The sequence below is a fragment of the Cygnus olor genome, chromosome 7, assembly GCF_009769625.2.
Source record: "Cygnus olor isolate bCygOlo1 chromosome 7, bCygOlo1.pri.v2, whole genome shotgun sequence".
Lineage (NCBI taxonomy): Eukaryota > Metazoa > Chordata > Aves > Anseriformes > Anatidae > Cygnus > Cygnus olor.
The window spans coordinates 21,652,280-21,669,611 of record NC_049175.1 but is presented as its reverse complement, the minus strand read 5'-3'; the positions used below and the strand labels follow the sequence as shown (position 1 = coordinate 21,669,611).

At 33.4% G+C, this 17,332-nt stretch overlaps 1 protein-coding gene across 5 annotated transcripts in view; it reads right to left on the bottom strand.

The window, feature by feature from the left end:
* Positions 1-17,332, bottom strand: part of IDE (insulin degrading enzyme) — a 62,600-nt gene that overhangs the window by 16,485 nt on the left and 28,783 nt on the right. For 4 of the 5 annotated variants that reach the window (XM_040563809.1, XM_040563807.1, XM_040563811.1 and 1 more), the window contains exons 12-16: positions 11,828-11,930; positions 10,723-10,845; positions 8,486-8,568; positions 4,333-4,477; positions 1,453-1,563 (exon numbers count right to left, since the gene is read on the bottom strand). In XM_040563809.1, coding sequence (XP_040419743.1) covers positions 1,453-1,563; positions 4,333-4,477; positions 8,486-8,568; positions 10,723-10,845; positions 11,828-11,930 — 565 coding nt within the window. Of the gene's footprint in view, positions 1-1,452; positions 1,564-3,635; positions 3,781-4,332; positions 4,478-8,485; positions 8,569-10,722; positions 10,846-11,827; positions 11,931-17,332 lie in introns of all 5 variants that reach the window. The other variant, XM_040563808.1, reaches the window with a different exon arrangement.

Genomic DNA, 17,332 nt, shown 5'->3' with positions numbered 1-17,332 from the left:
ATCTTAGTAATAACATAGGCTTGTGAGGCTATGGATTAAGTAGTTACCATTAAGATTGTTTAAATGAGAATGAAGCCAAACTTCTCCATAAAATTAATGGCTGAAAGTTAAATGATAGTAGAGCCTAGTTAAGTAGGCTAGATCAAGTGGCTGTAATAGAAAACATGCATTCTATGATGACTGTCCAGGGAAAAGTAAAACTTGTCTAATATAAAATATATTTTTCTCCCAGTTAATTTCTAACTATTTCAGCCTAGGAAAAATACAGAATCATCTGAGAAATTTTTTGCATTCTTAGCTTGGATAAAGGAAGTATGAGAGAAGAATCAGTGAGCTTCTCCAAAGGAACCCCTTCCTAGTCCAGATGCACCTTTCCAAAATAAACAAACCCTTTTTCCTCTATAGGAGGAACTGGAAGTACGAAATAATATTTTCATTAAGTTGGAATTTCCTGGATCTACAGATATGCTAATTAGCGCATCATATCCATTACAAGACAAAAGTAACTCATTTCAGATTGCATGGGTAAGAAACAAGCATGAAGTTGCTGAGGATGCATCCCTCTATCTGCTCCAAACAGAAGCAATCAGTTACTTCCCTAATCTGCAGGTGTAAACATGTGGGGAAAACTTGCCATCTCCCCAACTGATTTGACTTTTTTGTATTTTGTCCTTATTTTATATACAGAAATGGTCTATGTAATAAAAGTCTGTAAAATGACAAAAGCATGCATAACACAGAGACAAAGCTTAAGTGAACCGTAAAGACAAAGAGGGGGAAACATCTCAAATTAAATGAGAATTACCCCAAACAGATCATTCACAGACTTGTGTTTTTTTCCATTTGTTTTTGCTTTTGTTTGTTGTCATTTAGTGGGTTTGTTTGTTTGTTTGACCTTTATATTTGTCACACCTAGTTAAAACTTTCTAACTTATATTCCATATATATAGATGAGTCACTAAATTTAAGAAGTTAGATATGCAGAACTCATTATGTACATAAACAACTGGTTACTTTTGCACCAAATGATCTTGGCCCAGGAGCAGAGGTCCCCTTCACCTCTGGAGAGAAGAAATGTTGCTTTCCCCCTTGATCCTATGTGCCTAGATCCCACTGGGGCCTTTCCAAATTGTAAGACAAGATATAAGATTTTTCTTTTCCCCCTTCTTGATTTCTACTCCCATCAAAGCAAGTTGCAATCCCCTAGTCAATTATAAGACTGACCGACTGAAATAAGATTCCAGGGCCAATTATTTTAACCAAAGAACTTAATATTGACACACTGGGGAACTCACAGCCACAAAAAAAAAAAAAAAAAAAAAGCTTTCACAGTCCCGATGAGACAGAATGTCGTTTTGAAGTTGCATGGATAATTAGCTCTCAAGATTTCACTTCAAGTCAATGCATTCAATTTTAAACTACTCTAAAACTGCAACTTTTCACATAGCTTACCGCTTCCTTGATAATTTCAAATCTTTTTTCATCGATCTCAAAAGTAGCCATTTTCTCTATGATCTTCTTGAGCAAGATATGTTGCTTGTCATTATAACCTTTTACAGAGAGCTATGGAAAAAGTGCATAAATTGCTTTAAGTACAGAAGATGAAGTAAGAATAAAACAATTACCAAATCTCACATAATTCAATGAACAATAAACTTTTCAATCTAAATTCAGTGTTATTCAATATTAACTTATACTAAATTAAAATCCCTCTACCCAAAGATAACTAATTGATGAATAAAATATTGCATATTTACTCGAGAGTTATGAATGCAGAGAATTAATGTAAATTCATATTAGTGTAACTAACTTGTACTCAGAACACAGATCGTTAACATTTAAGAATAAGTATTGAGGTCATTCAGTAAACAATATGTTTGGAGTACTGAAATGGTTTTACTCTAGGTTTCACATTTTAGTAATGGAACTAGAGTCACAGTCTTCTTAAATATTACCTCCAATTTATGTTTAACTGTTTCGTATTTATCTTGTTACATAGAAATGTATTTTATGTAAGTGTAAGTAAGCAGTAGTATGAGAAAAGGGGTACTGCCAACTACTACACAATTAATAATAAAGGATGGTGCTGCACTGAAACACCCAGCTAGTTAGTCTACAATCTTAGAGATACCAATCTGATCATGCAGATTTTATGGAATGCATACATAAAGTAAGCTAGATCATTAAAACACAAAACAAACAATAAAACAACAATACATATGCTATATGATTGCATCATAGGTATAGAAAGTTTTGCCCAATGAAAAAAGGCATCCGAAGGCCTTTCAGGGGGGAAAAAAAGTCTTCAAAACTTGGTACGTAGGTGAAACAATAGGATTAGTGCAGTTTCTTTATCAGGATAAAACTAAATTTTAGGGCACAAAACAATATGCAGGCAGGTCAATTTCTGCTTTCCACTAGGAAGAAGTTTTTTCTTCTACAGTTACTGAAACATATCTAAACAATGAATTTAAAGAAAGAGACATAATAAATGGATCTATGGCAAAGGTTGACATCCTAGATTAGCAGAAGAATCCAGTTTTATAAACATGTTGGTGAGTATTCTTAGTATAGCTACTATCCTTGCTTAAAGTATCAACACTATACAGTTATACATATTAAATATAAAAAAAAACTCTACAATGTAGAAAAGAGTATTAGAATTTCCTAAATATCAAAACAGAGTAAACTGATTTTATGTGAAAATATAATCTTTACAATAGAGGAATATGAAGTTCCTAGAAGAAACAGCTAATATTTAAAATTACCCTAAAATTCTAAACTGTGACTAGAAATGAAGAAAAATTACCCCCACCCCACCCCTCTAGCCATGGAAACTTCAGCAAGCTTTGAGACTGAGAACAGATAATCAAGTTCTTAGTTAGTTAAGTGAATGCTACCAGGAAATGAGATACTGGATTTGTATTGGATAAAAAAGAAATTCCAAGGATAAAGAGACAGCACTTTTTCATACATAAAATACAAGGGCAATATACAGTATGTTCTCTTAGTAAGATGACTTCGAAAATAACACAGGAAATCTCAAAATAAGTTGTTATATAGTGAAGTTCTGTTAAAAGCTTTTATCGACCATCAAGAGATTATTAAAACCTCATACATGAAGGTAAATAAATAACTATTCATCATATTATCAGTATTTCTCAGTGAAATATTGCCACCACTTTAAAATGCATGATAAAACACACACTAAGGAAAAGACAAATATCCAGCAATGCCTTCTAATGAGCACATGCACAATCCATTTCCATAGCTTACTACAGTAGAATTAGAGAATTATGACAGAATCTGTAAAGCTAAAGCTCATTCAACAGAAACTTTAATCTTTTCATATAGAAACTAGCAATAGTACTTTCAAGATTACCATGCAAGCAAGTGAAAATGTGAAATAGAATGCAACAGCTGCACTGCACACGTGTTCACAAGACACTGCAATCTCAAAGAGGTCATTCAGTACTAATTAAAATGCACTGCTTTGCTTTGTCTTTAGTTCGTGATATATATGCAAGGGAAAAAACATTAACCATCTCATTTAGAAATGCAGAATTCAAATGTTTTCTCCAAGCTCAACAATTCCCAAGCTGTTTAATTTCCTCCTGTGTTTTCTTCTTACTTACAAGTATTGCATTCATTCCTGATGCAATGCCATAGACCAAACCTGAGAGGCGTGCTGCATATGTATACTCTTTTAAATCATCCTTCAATAACCTGATAAACAGGTATGTCATGTTGCAATGGAGAGGATCAGCATAAATGTAGCGACTAACAAAAAGAAAAACAAAAGAAATGCTTTGATACCTCAAGCAGTGACAAAGTAATGGATGAAGAAACATGACTGAAGAGTATGTATATGCAGCCTCATGATCAGTAGTCCTTGAATAGGAAAGCTGAAGTGTATTGTTTACTTAATAGCATAAAAAAGGGTCTTCTACCCCATCAGTCAGAAAGTTTTTAGTAGGTATCTGACAAACAGAAATAAAACTGTAAGCTTGGATTAGGTTGCTTTTTTTCTTTCTTTTAAATGAAGGAATAAATCTTATAACTAACTCATTTCACGAATGACATAAAAAGAAAGAAGAAAATTTGCTTAATATGAATGGAAAGATTGTTGAAGACTTTGAACAAAATTCAACTTAAAATTCAAATCAAAGAAAGGATGGTTAATAATCAAGATCAAAAGGAGTAACAGCCTTAGACCCACAATGGAAAAAGCTGTTTTTTTAAATAAAAGTCCTTCCGTCAAATCAATATAAAAATGTTGATGAGTGGAAGTAGTTTTAAGGCTCTAAGCTCTTCCTTGATTTGGGTACTTACATACATCCCATAGATGGTATTTTGGAGATCATAGTTCAAGCCAGCTAGTTCTGCTGCATATGCATACTCGTTGAGGGAGTCTTTGAGTAGTTCAAGGTACAAATAGGCCATGTTACAATGCAAGGGATCCACGTAAGCAAATGGGCTGGAAGAAAGTGTTGAAAGTAAAATATGCAGTTTAAAATTATTTCTCAGTTTCTTTTGGCCTTTTAAGTTTGATCTGAAGGAAGCAATCTTTACTGCAAATATGCTGACGGATCCCGTTATGAAGGTCTTGAAGCCAAATATGAACATACCTGAAAATAATTATTTAGCTTGCTTATGGTTTGAGTGATGCTAAATACACTGAAGATTCCGAGATAATCCTTTACTTGTGCTGATAAACCAAGACACATTATATTTATTTTGCTGCATAAGTCACAACTCACCAAGGATAAAATAAATGAAATACATCCTGGATAAACATCATTATTTAACAGACTAAAATGACAACCCATGTATTGAACAGTAATTTGATTAATAATTCTATGAGAAAACAAAGTAGTTATTATACAAATGAAGACATTAGGAATTTGTGGTATGAAAAACATGCGGTACATCCCCAATTCAGCTCAGGAAAGAGGTTTTGCATACTCACTTTCATACCACAGTAATTCTTTCCGATATCTTTTTAATGGAAACAACCATAAAAGCTCTACTTTTGTATTATTAGCATCTAATCGCATACGCTACTGCCAGAAATTTCTCAAAAAGAAATGCAACTCAAAGACTCGAGCCATGTTTCAACAGTACTGATATTTGTTAAATAGCTCTGTAGTTTAACAATTTGCAAATTCAAGACAAGTTATTTGTCAAAAAATTATTTCTAAAGCTTTTCAAATACATATAAATTTATTATCAATTTCACAGAAATAATGTGCAGTATCTAAGACATATTGCTGTCAGGATTGCGCTTGCAATTCAAAAATATGCCATTTTCATTTATTTTCCCTAAGCAGCCACCAATTGTCAAATTCAGAGACATGCTATTAGATATGTTTAGGCTCATACAGCGTGGTATTGGATGATGTATACCAGTATTAATGAAGTAAAATGAAGACAGATCATATCACCAACACACACATGCCAACAACTTTTGTATACATTGAAAAGGTATTTTTAAGAAGGTTCCTAATAATTTTAGGAATTTGGCTTTGACTTCTTCATTTTAGATTAAGGGATTAAGGAAAAAAAGCACAGGTTTTACAAAACCTGAGATTACAAAAAAAAAACTATTAGGGAATATATTTGTGCCTTCTAGACTGAAATCACAACCTAGGATATGCTGTTTTACTACTGCTCTGCTAACCATGCTGGGCTTGGGCTTGTATAACTTAAGCAAACAGGTCAGTAGAAAAACAGGACTCAGCATTTCCCTCTACAGTAAGAATTTTCCATAATGAGCAATTTTTCTAAGCCCAGTGATGCAAGTCCAGTTAATATTGAACTTTTTAAATTAAAACTGAATTAAAAGCAAGGTGTAGGTCAATCCTTTGTTATCTTATATCTTCCTCCAAACTCATTATATTCTTTCCCATTAGCTGGCAAAGGCCAACAGGGAATTTCAAAACTAATGAAGACTACGAAATCATTAGTCATTGAGTGAAAAATAACAAAACATGTTTAAAATAACAATGTTCTGGGAGTCGTTTTCTATTACTGACAACTTGGTAAGTAAACGCTTATTTCTAGTCTACTTTTTTATTCTTTTTACTAGACTTGAGGAAGCAAAACAACTCCATTGCTGATTATGTATTGAAACAATCTTAGTCTGGTCTTTTCCTCCTTTCAAACACGATCTGCAAGTGACATAGCTGGAATCAACACTGAAGTGTTGATAGTGGGTTACCTTAACAGCTAGGGTTTTTAATCAAAGGCTCTCAAATTGCTAGAAATAGTTCTTAAACTGGAAGGTAGCACAGATCCTTATAAAGGTTAAATATAATTAGCACTGTATTTTAACATCAATGTCTGAAACTTGAGAAACAATATGAAGAGTTTATAATTACCTTTAGAGAGTTTTCAAAGTAATAGCATATTACATTGGTGTTTTGCATCCTTTTAGAAAAGGATACTTGTTAAGTTCTCAAGTCATAATTCATATAAAAGCAAAAGCTCTTAACCATCCAGCTTTAAAGGACTTAGAAGTTCTGTGTCAGAGATTTTTACTGTGGTGTGTCTTTAATACCAGCCTTGCATCATGTCACTTACCCTAGGGTAAGTGAATCTTAAGATTTTCAGTTTTGGAAAACAGTGACTTCAAGAGATTCACATAGTCAGACTGTTCCTATTGGATTTATACGTTTGAGGGAGAAACCACCCTCAGCAACTTCATATTAATTCACCTACACAGTAGTTGCTGCTAGAACATCTGGGTCAGGAATTCTTCCAGTGATCCGTGACGATTAGGGCTGCAGGTAGTAAAAATCTTCCTTTTTTTTTCCTATCCTGTTGAAGCAGTCTATTGTGTGAACTGATTCTTGCGACTGTCAGTCGCAAGAACTGTCAGTCTGATCTAGAATGAGCCAAAAACTTTTTATGAAAACCAAGTTATTATGATGGCATTATTCACCAATTCACTTGGCCGTAAGAGCCATGGTTGTTTTAATCCTGTCTCACTAATAAAATACTACACATCACCCTTTCTTCTAATGACCACCTGCATGGCCAGTCTCAGAGCAAAATTCGCTAAGAACCCTTTTAAAGTATCAAAACCAGACAAACCTGCTTATCACTTCCTTTGGAAGTGATGCAGCCAATAGTGTCAAAATATCTTCACATCCATTCATACAAAATATCCTTTTTTTTTTTAAATTATTTAAAACCAAAACCAAATAGAACAACCTTCACCCACAACCCTACAAAGAAAGCCATCTTTCCACCTGTAATAATCCCTAGGAGGGATGAGGCAGTTCATTGAGACTGGCCACACAGAGTCCAGTGGTAATCCATCAGGTGAGAACAAAGGCTGCAAAGTTTTGCATTTGTTGTTCTCTGAGTAATAGACAAGCAGAAACCATTTTGATCTTCCATTCACTGACAAAGTTAAAACAGTTGTAACGTTTGTCCTATAGCCGCAAAATGAAAGAGGAAATGCCTACACAACCTATTTTCCCCAACTAGTGGCCAACGGTAGTTTTGACACACTCAGAAAAAACCCTCCATATAAAACTCTGCTAAGGTCACCTTGAAAAAAAGTTTAGTGCTTACTCAGAACAAGGACTCAACAGCCCATGTATGAGCAACTATCAGAGCCCATCTAACAGCATTTCCAGCAATATTGCTAAAATATTTTATTAGGCCAAAGGAGGAGAGATCCCAAAATTATTTCCACCTTCTGAAATGCAGCACAGAAATAACGGTACTCTGAAGAGAGCAGTAACTTTTTTTTTTTTAAAATGAAATTCTCAAGTTACAAATTATTACTCCAAAAGAAGGATCTGGAACACTAAGAAGGTACATCATTTTCATGCTAATTTTTAAAAAGTAAATAAATAAATAATCCTATGATTAAAATAACGCAAGACCAGAATTAATGTAACAGCACTCTGTCATGCATCCTGAGGTAAGAATCACATTGACAGATAAAGCAGAGGGTGCTCATCTAAAAAAAATTAGTTACTGGTGTCAAATAAAAACCTACAATTTTAAACAGTTAGAATTGTATACTGGCAAGCATTATGCAAATTAAACAGAATTTGAATGAAAAAGAATATCAGAATAGTATCTTATAAATAACAATTTCAAAACAGTTGTCATTTAGTTCTTAAATGAAAAAATACACTCCCATTTTAAAAAAGCTATACTGCAATTTGCAGTAGATTTTATTAGCAGACGTACTAGATATAGAAAATAAAAGAAAATTATTTTTAAAAACCTTTCTAGATAAACTTTTCCTGTTAATATATAGATGGAGTACCTCCAACTGCTTGCTACTCATCTAGTGCATAATTTATATGAGCCTTCCTGCTATCTCATTCTTACTGTATATTCCACCAAGGACAACTGTTTTAAAGCTGCAATACATGCAAGGTTTTTGTCAGAGAAACACAGATTCCCAACAAACAAGAAACTTTCAGAGAGCAATCTCTGTTGTATATTTAACATACCATACCTGAAAAACTCAAAGTTGAGACAAGCTTTTGGCAAAAAAAATTTGTCATCTTGCTTGAACCACAGTTTGCTCATAGCAGTGTCCTGTGTCAAGAAAAGAGGTTAAGTCACCTTCTAACTGTGATAATACTAAACTATTAAAAATATATTAATCACTTCAAATCTTAGTTTAAGTGTTGTCCCCTTAAATTCACATTCTTGCTATATAAATTTATATATAAATCCATTGACTCTTATTGAGACTCTCTTCTCACCATACAGCATCTTAACATACAGTTAAATGGCTGCAAACTTGTGAATGAGCTTATGATCATAACAGGAACAACTCTACAGTAGGAATGGTCAAAGACAACTAATAAAGTTAGCTTCACAGAATTCCCTGCTAATGTGGACATTGAAAAATGTGTTGTTATAGGGACAGCACTGAGATTACAGCAGCATATAGACACATTTTAGACTAAGAGAATACTTGTGTATTTCTTGTGTATTTAATGCTTTTGTTAAAAGAAATTCAGAGCATGTTGCTTTAAAGCAGCATTGATAATAAAAAAATGCATGTTTAGAAAGAGCAGTTAAGCCAGTTGGAAATTAACTAAAAGATCCATCACCAAAAGTTGAGAGTAACCTCCCAGCATAGGAAAGGATCTGAACAGCTTCTCTTATTCTTCTATTCTGACAACATTTTTTTCTATTAAATTGCTACTACACAGTTTAGAATACATATTACATCAGGGACAGAATGATAATACATACAGCCTATCCATAGTGCTTGAAAACTGACCCAGTAGCTGAAAATCTTCAGCTCTAGGACCAAATGATAACAATTATGCTCTCAGGCCTCAACCAATACCCTAACTGCCCTCCTTCATGATGTTTTTTTTCCAAGAGCTCGATGTGCCATTACAACAGAACTGACCTAGTGACATGATGCCAGTGAAAAAGGCCATCCCTGCTCACACTTAAGTTCCCCTCCCTTTCTCCACAATACTGTTCCAGTCTACAGTAAGCTCACTTATGCATATAAAATGACAAAAAAAAATAATTGCACTTTTTTTGTACAGCTCATCTCTGCCGAACTGGTTCTTGTAATGGTTTGCTATGGGGTCAGAAAAATGCCAGGGCCCACAAAAGCAAAAGAGCAGACATACGGCTGGGGAGAATATATGAAAGATGTGGGCAAAATATGTAATAGCTATAATCCATCAAGTACAGAAGATTAAAAACATTTCCCCTCAGAAAATATTTTAAAGGCAAAAGGAAAAACTAACAGCAAATAAATTTCTAAAGTAATGATGCCATAAAGCAAAGCTTTTGTGTAGATCAATTGCCTAGTTGCTACAGAGACAGTGAAGGACCATCAAGTTTCTGTAGCAAACCAATTAGCGTTACTTACTAGAGCTGTAGTAGTTGTCCCTGATAAGGTTTAGTGTTTCAGTGAAGGATGAACCTAAATACGTGATCAAAGTCCTCCTCTGTTAATAAAACTGCTTCAAGTATATGCCTAAAGTGCCTTGTGCAGAATAAATACGTTTTCCTGAAGGATGTCTTTGCACTAAAGTAGACATATTAATCTAGTGTGCAAAAAAGTGTTCCTGAATTAATTTAGTATTCAATTTGAAGCACAACGTGTAATTGCAGACGACTTATCCTATTTATACTCCAGCTAAGCCTGGAATAGAGATGAACATTATTAGAAAAGACAGCTATGTGTAACTAGTGTGAAGTAATTTTTAAGTACTCAGATACTGAGATTTGCTAAACATATTGAGATCATTAAATGATGCTTCCAGAAGGCCAGAAAGTGATGTTTGTTTGTGTGTTTACATCTTTCTATATCTCTCTCCATGCAATTGCAAGCTTTCTTCATTCATAGTTAAAAAAGGATGGCCTTGTCTACACCCCTGATTTACTGAACACTGTTCAAAAACTACCAGACAGACAGTCACACTTCTGCTGGATAAACCAGGTTTAATACTATTTATAGAAGTTGTTAACACACTTTCAAAATGGCAAAAGAGTCCAAATTGTTTGTGGATTCGTTTTCATAGGAACCCAAGTAGTCACAATCCAAAGTTTAGCGTGGATGGACTTTCTATTATCTAGCAATACCTGTAAGGCCTGTATCTTTTTGTTCTTATTGTTTATTACGTTCTGGAATATTGTAAATTCTGTATTTTAAAAACACACTGCTAACTTCCCAGAAAGTTAAATAGCAAACAGAACAGATAGATACCTTACCTTGACAAGGGCAGGGTACTGTGTCGCATCTTTTTCCAATGGCAAAATCTCAAAGTTAGTAGGAATGAACTCATTCTTCATTGGAAGCTTGAATTTCCCATTCAGATCAGCATTTTGCCATTTCTAGATAAATAGGAAAAACAATGATGCAAAGTAAAATTTCTACTTAATATGTATTACTATATATACTCACTGTCTTTCTACTGTAATAGAAGATTCAATAATATGCTCCACTATCTTATGTGTAAATACTAGTAAAGTAACAGGAAAAGAGAGAAACATCTCAGAAACCAAACTGAAGTAGGCTGTTAGGAGGATGAAGTGCTCAGAAGGAGAATGAGAAAAGATAAAAAGAAAATTTTGAAAGTTTACAGTAGAGTGGAAGTGGTTCTGTACCTCATCTTTTCTGCTAATGCAAACTCTAAGTGAAGGCATTACACTAAACACATCAGCAAAAAACATAGGTATGGACAAGCTAAAGGAAGTGAGGTGATCCTATGCAATGTCTGTCCAAAGCATGTTGGGCAGGTCCAATATAGCTTTAGGGTGTATTTAGCCATCTCTTCCTAAAAGAAGAAGTAGTGAATAACAAGATTCAACAAGGACTTGCCCACCTTCATTGCTGGTGTTTTGATTTTTAAAAACTCATTTAATGTTCTCATTTTATAAGTTGCAAAAATCAATTTCAGAAACAGTTATATATAGCAGTTATAAAAACATTCCTTTCTTAAATGTTAATGAACCATCCTATTCTTAATTGAGACTCAAAAATATATCAACTTTTTAAAATTTAAAAGTAGCTACTGCATATTATGGAACTTTTATAGAAAACCTGCAGTTTTTAATATAGGGAATAACATTCTCTTTATTAAAACTTTAAATAGTTTAAAGCCACTAAAACGTGTATGTTCTATGTAATAAATTTGAAATTTAAAGACCAACATAAGATTCTTGGCTCTTATAATATTAAACAGACTCAATGCATATTTTTGTACTATGTACAGCAAATCTATGTTTTCCCTTCCTCTAAATGTAAAATTAGGCTAGAAATTTACCACTGCCTTTCACTTGTAGATATTGGAATATATTAAATGTTTTAACATGCCTTAATAACTTCATCAGAAATTGCTTCTTGCTTGTATTGTGTTCCATACCAGTCTTCTGTTCGGTCGGTTTTTCCTTCAAAAGACTTGGACACTATTGCAACTCTGAAAACAAAGAGACAAAGCACTTTTGCATGAACATGTCTGAGAAAACAGTGTGAGAAATTATTCAGAGCACTATTTCTGTTCCATCATGATAATGCATTTATTTCCCTTGGATAATTACAGAGTACATTTAGATGGCAAGTATATGGATATTTAACAAACCACTAAGATTAACCATGAAATCAGGCTATCAGCATAATTTAATTTAACCATTTTTTCTGAAGCGTTACAACCTAGAGCTATACATAATTGTTGTATTCAATGTCTATTTTATAAACTTTGTCCTTGTTCCAGAAAACACAGGAAGAAGTACTTGAGATCTTCTTCAGAAAGAATGAATCAACTAATAGCATTTTTCATACCACCTATATCAAAATTCAGAGAAGTAAAAATACTGACTATAGAAATGTTATTCCAGACCTAGGGTTTTAGATTACATTATTGCAATTGCAGTTTTCCCGTTCGTAACCTGATTCATGTTTCTTCATTTTGTATTATTCTCATTTCAGATTTACACCTTTTTGTTTATTTATTCATTTTTGAGGATAAGAAAAGCAGGAGGATTAATATATTCTATAGTCAATACTAGAGAATTGCACTCAGTTAGAAACCCAGAAAATCCACCCAAGAGGAGAAATCCAGAATAAAGAAAATTACAAACTAATAGGTATTTATTCAGTAGTCTTCATAACAGGTATCAAGAAAATACCTTCAATTTTTTTAACAGCCAACAACATGAAATAGTATTCAATAGAAATAAGGAGCTAACTTTAAAAGTAAACGTAAAGAAGTAAAAAAGGTAAAACAAAGAATTTATAAGAAATCTGAAATTGTTCAAAAAAGGTAGCAGAATTATCTCTTACATACATTCAATGATCGCTAGATGCTGGATAGAACAGAAACAAACTTTGTCAAATCTTGTGTAGATGGCTAAAATGCACATTAAAGCATCAAAATATATACAACGCAAGTGTTCTTTTATAGCACAATATCTTCAGGCTAAGAATATTGTTGTATATTTTCAATGTGTACAACAAATAGGGGCAGGAATCAAAACAGGCATATGGATGTGCCTCAAAATATAGAATTTTACTTTACAAATACACTACTGGAGAATACCCTTAGGGTGAATTTTGCAATACACTGAAAAGATTAAATACACAGAATATTAATATTGTGAATGTCTATGTCCTCATCCCTCCTTTTTCATCTAATGTATACATGTAAATGACTAAATGATCCAATAACATTGAAGAAAACAGGATTCTGCTGTATTAAGTTCAAGATTCCCCTATTACCAGAATTTTCAAATTACTGTAATTTAACCTCAGCCTTGCATTTCAAACAGCAGGACAACAGTGGGGTAAAAGGTCACTAGACAAATACCTAGCAGTAGATGCATTTAAATGAGAAATATATCTAAGAGCCACATGGAATTGTAAAGACATTCTCTAGCAATAAATTCAAAAATGGAAGCAGACTTGTACGAAGACTTGTAAGACTGGGAAGAAGACTTGTACGAGAGTCTAATTTTGAGACACTATTTTAAATCAGACACACTAAACAGGGTAATCAAACCTCATGTTTCAGGAATGCAGATGATTTCCTCTGAGTAACCACATGATTAGCATGAGCATGTACACACATACAAATACACAATAGCCCATGCCTCTCTGCAAAAGTTACGAAATGTCTAAACCAGAATGAGAATGTTCATCTCTGAGAGATATATTTCATCTGTCATTGTAAATTGCAATAGAAACGGTTAACGTTTTTATTGTGACTTTGTATAAAAGTTTCATGTCTGTTTGCATGTTGCATCTATTGTATTGTTTGTTGTTCGTTTGTTTTTTACGCAAAAGAAACAATATAATACTAAATAAATACCCAGCAAAGAGCTAAGCACTTCAGTCCTAGAGAACATTTGCTCTTGCAAAACAGCAGACACTAGCTCAGTCAATAAGGTGAAATCTATTACAGAGATTGTTGTTTTCATAAAAATGAGCCATAGGAATATTCTATGTTTTGCATTTTAACTCGGACAGCTGGTGAGCAAAAGCTCTACCGTGTACAGATGAAGTTGCTAAGAGACTGTAAAAAAACAAATTCTATTAGAATTTCAGAGCAACCTACCCGGTCTTTCTTCCATTCCTAAAACAAACAAACAAAAAAAAAACAAAAAAGATAATCTCCTAAACTAAGAGATTATCCTGATAGAATTCCAATAATCATGTGGACTGAGCAGCAAGACAAAGGTGTGCCATAACACACAAATGTTTTATTCTGCTGCTTGAGAATCAGTAGCCTGGAGAAGGGAATGTAGTGACAATATGGGCACCCATACATTTCCTGTAGGAACACAGAAGAATTAAAGAGGTAAGAATTATTCTATTCGCTCAACGTACAGAAAATTGAATTGTGGAAATTAGCTTTGTAAGAAGTTCTGTTTCATGGGATCCTCCTGCCTTCCCTATACCCTCAGTCACCACTGGAATAATTAGTTACATTTTGAGCTCTCTCAAAAAAATGCCTACAATCATATGAAACAAACCAAAAGGTATTTCATCTGCCTGCAACTCACAACCAAAACCAAGCACCTACAGCAATGAACAGCAGGACAAAATAGGGAAAGGGAAAAAGCAGTACCACACGTAACACAGTGCTATGCAGTTATTTAAACACATCATGATGCATCTTTAAAGCTCCCAATTATTCCTTTTCACTCCTGTGCTGTACTCTTTGGAACTATGAACATCCACATGGTTTAAGACAGCACTGAAATGCACTAGAAATGCAAAATAGGCATTATGACCTTCTTGTAACATTCTTAAACTAAACAAGCACAAATTGAATTCTGAACCATTCATGAAAAATATATATATATATAAATGCAATTTACTTCTATATGTACATTCTTGTACAGACAAATGGTTGTAGTTCTCAGTTACTCAGTTATGTTCAACGTTCCTACAAAAAGCAATGGCTTGTGATGGGAAATACAAGAACAAATTGTGATTTTCAAAATGTTTCATCAAATACAATGCAAGAAAAAAAATGTAAACATACTATATTTGTAACATGTTTATCATCAGGGATGAGCATCAACGACTACACTAAATAACTGTTTGTTCACTATCTGTGAAATTCAGGCCCTTAGAAATTTTCCATCTAAGATTCTACTAATGCTGCACTTCAGATATAGAAAAGAAAGGAAAAGGATCCAGTTAAGATCCAGTAAAAAACATTCTTTAGTTGCTTAATCTAATGAGTCACTAACTTCTTAAATTTTAATGAGAGCATTTATACTGCAGATGATGAGGAAAAAGATGTATTGGAAATAACAGGAAAATTATATTTTTCAGCTAAAATTGCGACAAATGCCTTATCTTCACAGATGGCTGGCAAAACCCAATGCAGTTTGAACAAGTAAAAATGATGCTTATATCTTAAAGAGGTTTCTCTCTTGGGGAAACTAAGCTAATAAATGCAACAAATAGCGTGCGGGGGCAGGAGGAGAATATAAAAATTTCCTGTTATGGCTCAATCAAATAGAAGAGCATATGGATACTTGCTACCATCTGTGAGTATGGATATTTTTCCATACTTTTTAAAAACACAATTTGTTAAGAAAATAACATGGTCAAAAAGCTTTTTTTTTTTTTTCTTTAAAGACACTTAACAGTAGTCTCAACTGTGAATACAGCTACCCCAATATAAATATGCCAAGAAAAGCCCTTGGTGCAGGTGAATTCCAATAAGATTAGGAAAAGCAAATAACAAATAAGTCTATTATAAAAAGCAGTACGTCAAGTCAAGAAAAGCTAAACCACTGCAAGACAAAATTTATGCAAGGTGGAGGAAAAAAAATTTACTCATGAACAATTTTAAAACCCGTCAGAAGTTCAAATTTGTGTGGAATTTCTGGATAAGCTTTAAGAGCAGTATTTATGTATTCTCCCTGTTAATTACTAAAATACGTCTTTATATTACAAGTAAGCTTTTGTATCTAATTTTCAAGAGCTTAGGCAATAAACATGAAAATAGGAAAGAGAACCGGGAACATTTTCTTGAAAGTTTTTCTTATTCCAAATACGATGTCTCCAAGTATTCCAGCTTCAGTTCAGTATCCCACACACATTACACATAGATGCACACCCACATACAAAGACATAGGCCCTTCTTTAAAGGGCATTAATTACTATGGCAACTACTGTCACTGACTTAGGCAGCTCCAGTTATTTTATTGTTACCGATATACGCCTTGAAACAGCAGAACTCCATGACATTTGCAAATACGCATCATAATCCAATTTTATCCTACTTTATCCAATAATTATTTGAAATACACCGTTTTTTTTGAAAATAAAGTAAAACGCAGTGTAAACGAAATGAATGCACGAAAGAAATTTTGTCACACAAACAAATACAGTGAAGATTCATGCCCAAAATTTTAAGTTATTCACACTAATCTCAGAAGGTTGAAATTGAATATGCCCTAAAAATATGTGAATGCTTGCTCATTGTCCTTCTGTATACAACACTGTCCAAAAAATGTATACAGAATATATTCAGAAAGAGAGCAAAAAAATCAGTATCTTGGTAACATATACCTGGCTTCTAAAACACTCCGACAAACAGATGTTCAAATACACTAAGACTGATATACAGAATCATAATTAACACCTTGTTTCTGTTTCCATACATTTTAGTATCTCTACATAACTTAAATTTATTATTGCAATTTGTTACTACATACACAAAAGCTGTATTAGAACTGCTAAACTGCAAAAAAGAAAATTCAGGCTCTAAAGTGCTAGTTTAATTGTTGACCATGCAACCTTAATTTGCTCTCTCCCTTTCTAGTAATTAGATTGTATTAAATCATAAACATATACACACAAATTTATATATTACACAACAAACAACCGAGCAGCAGTTATTTGATATTTTGTCTTTTTTTTTTCTCAATGCATGAGCTGAAATCTCTTTCTAATAGCCACCTCCTTTTCTAAATGAGCAGAATTAGTAAAATGTCATTTCCACAGCACTCAGTGTTACAGTGACTAATTTCATATTTTAAAATACCCCAGAAAACGTTATTTTCATAGAAAGCAAGCTGAGGCATAAAGAAACCCACATAAAGTACACATTAATTTTATATGCTTATTTTAAAACTTTTTTTTTTTTTTTTTTTAATTCTTTGCAGCGTATGGCACCTCATAAATTCATTACATGCCTTCCAACTACATGGTAGGTCAGGCAAAGTAATACATAGCACTGGCCTCTTATGTAATTCCAGAACATTTCTATTCTTTAGGAACTTAATGAGAAGTTGTATGGGGAAAAAGGTGAAAATAAATAAATAAATAAATATACATCTGCAGAAAGTAGGGGAAAAATAG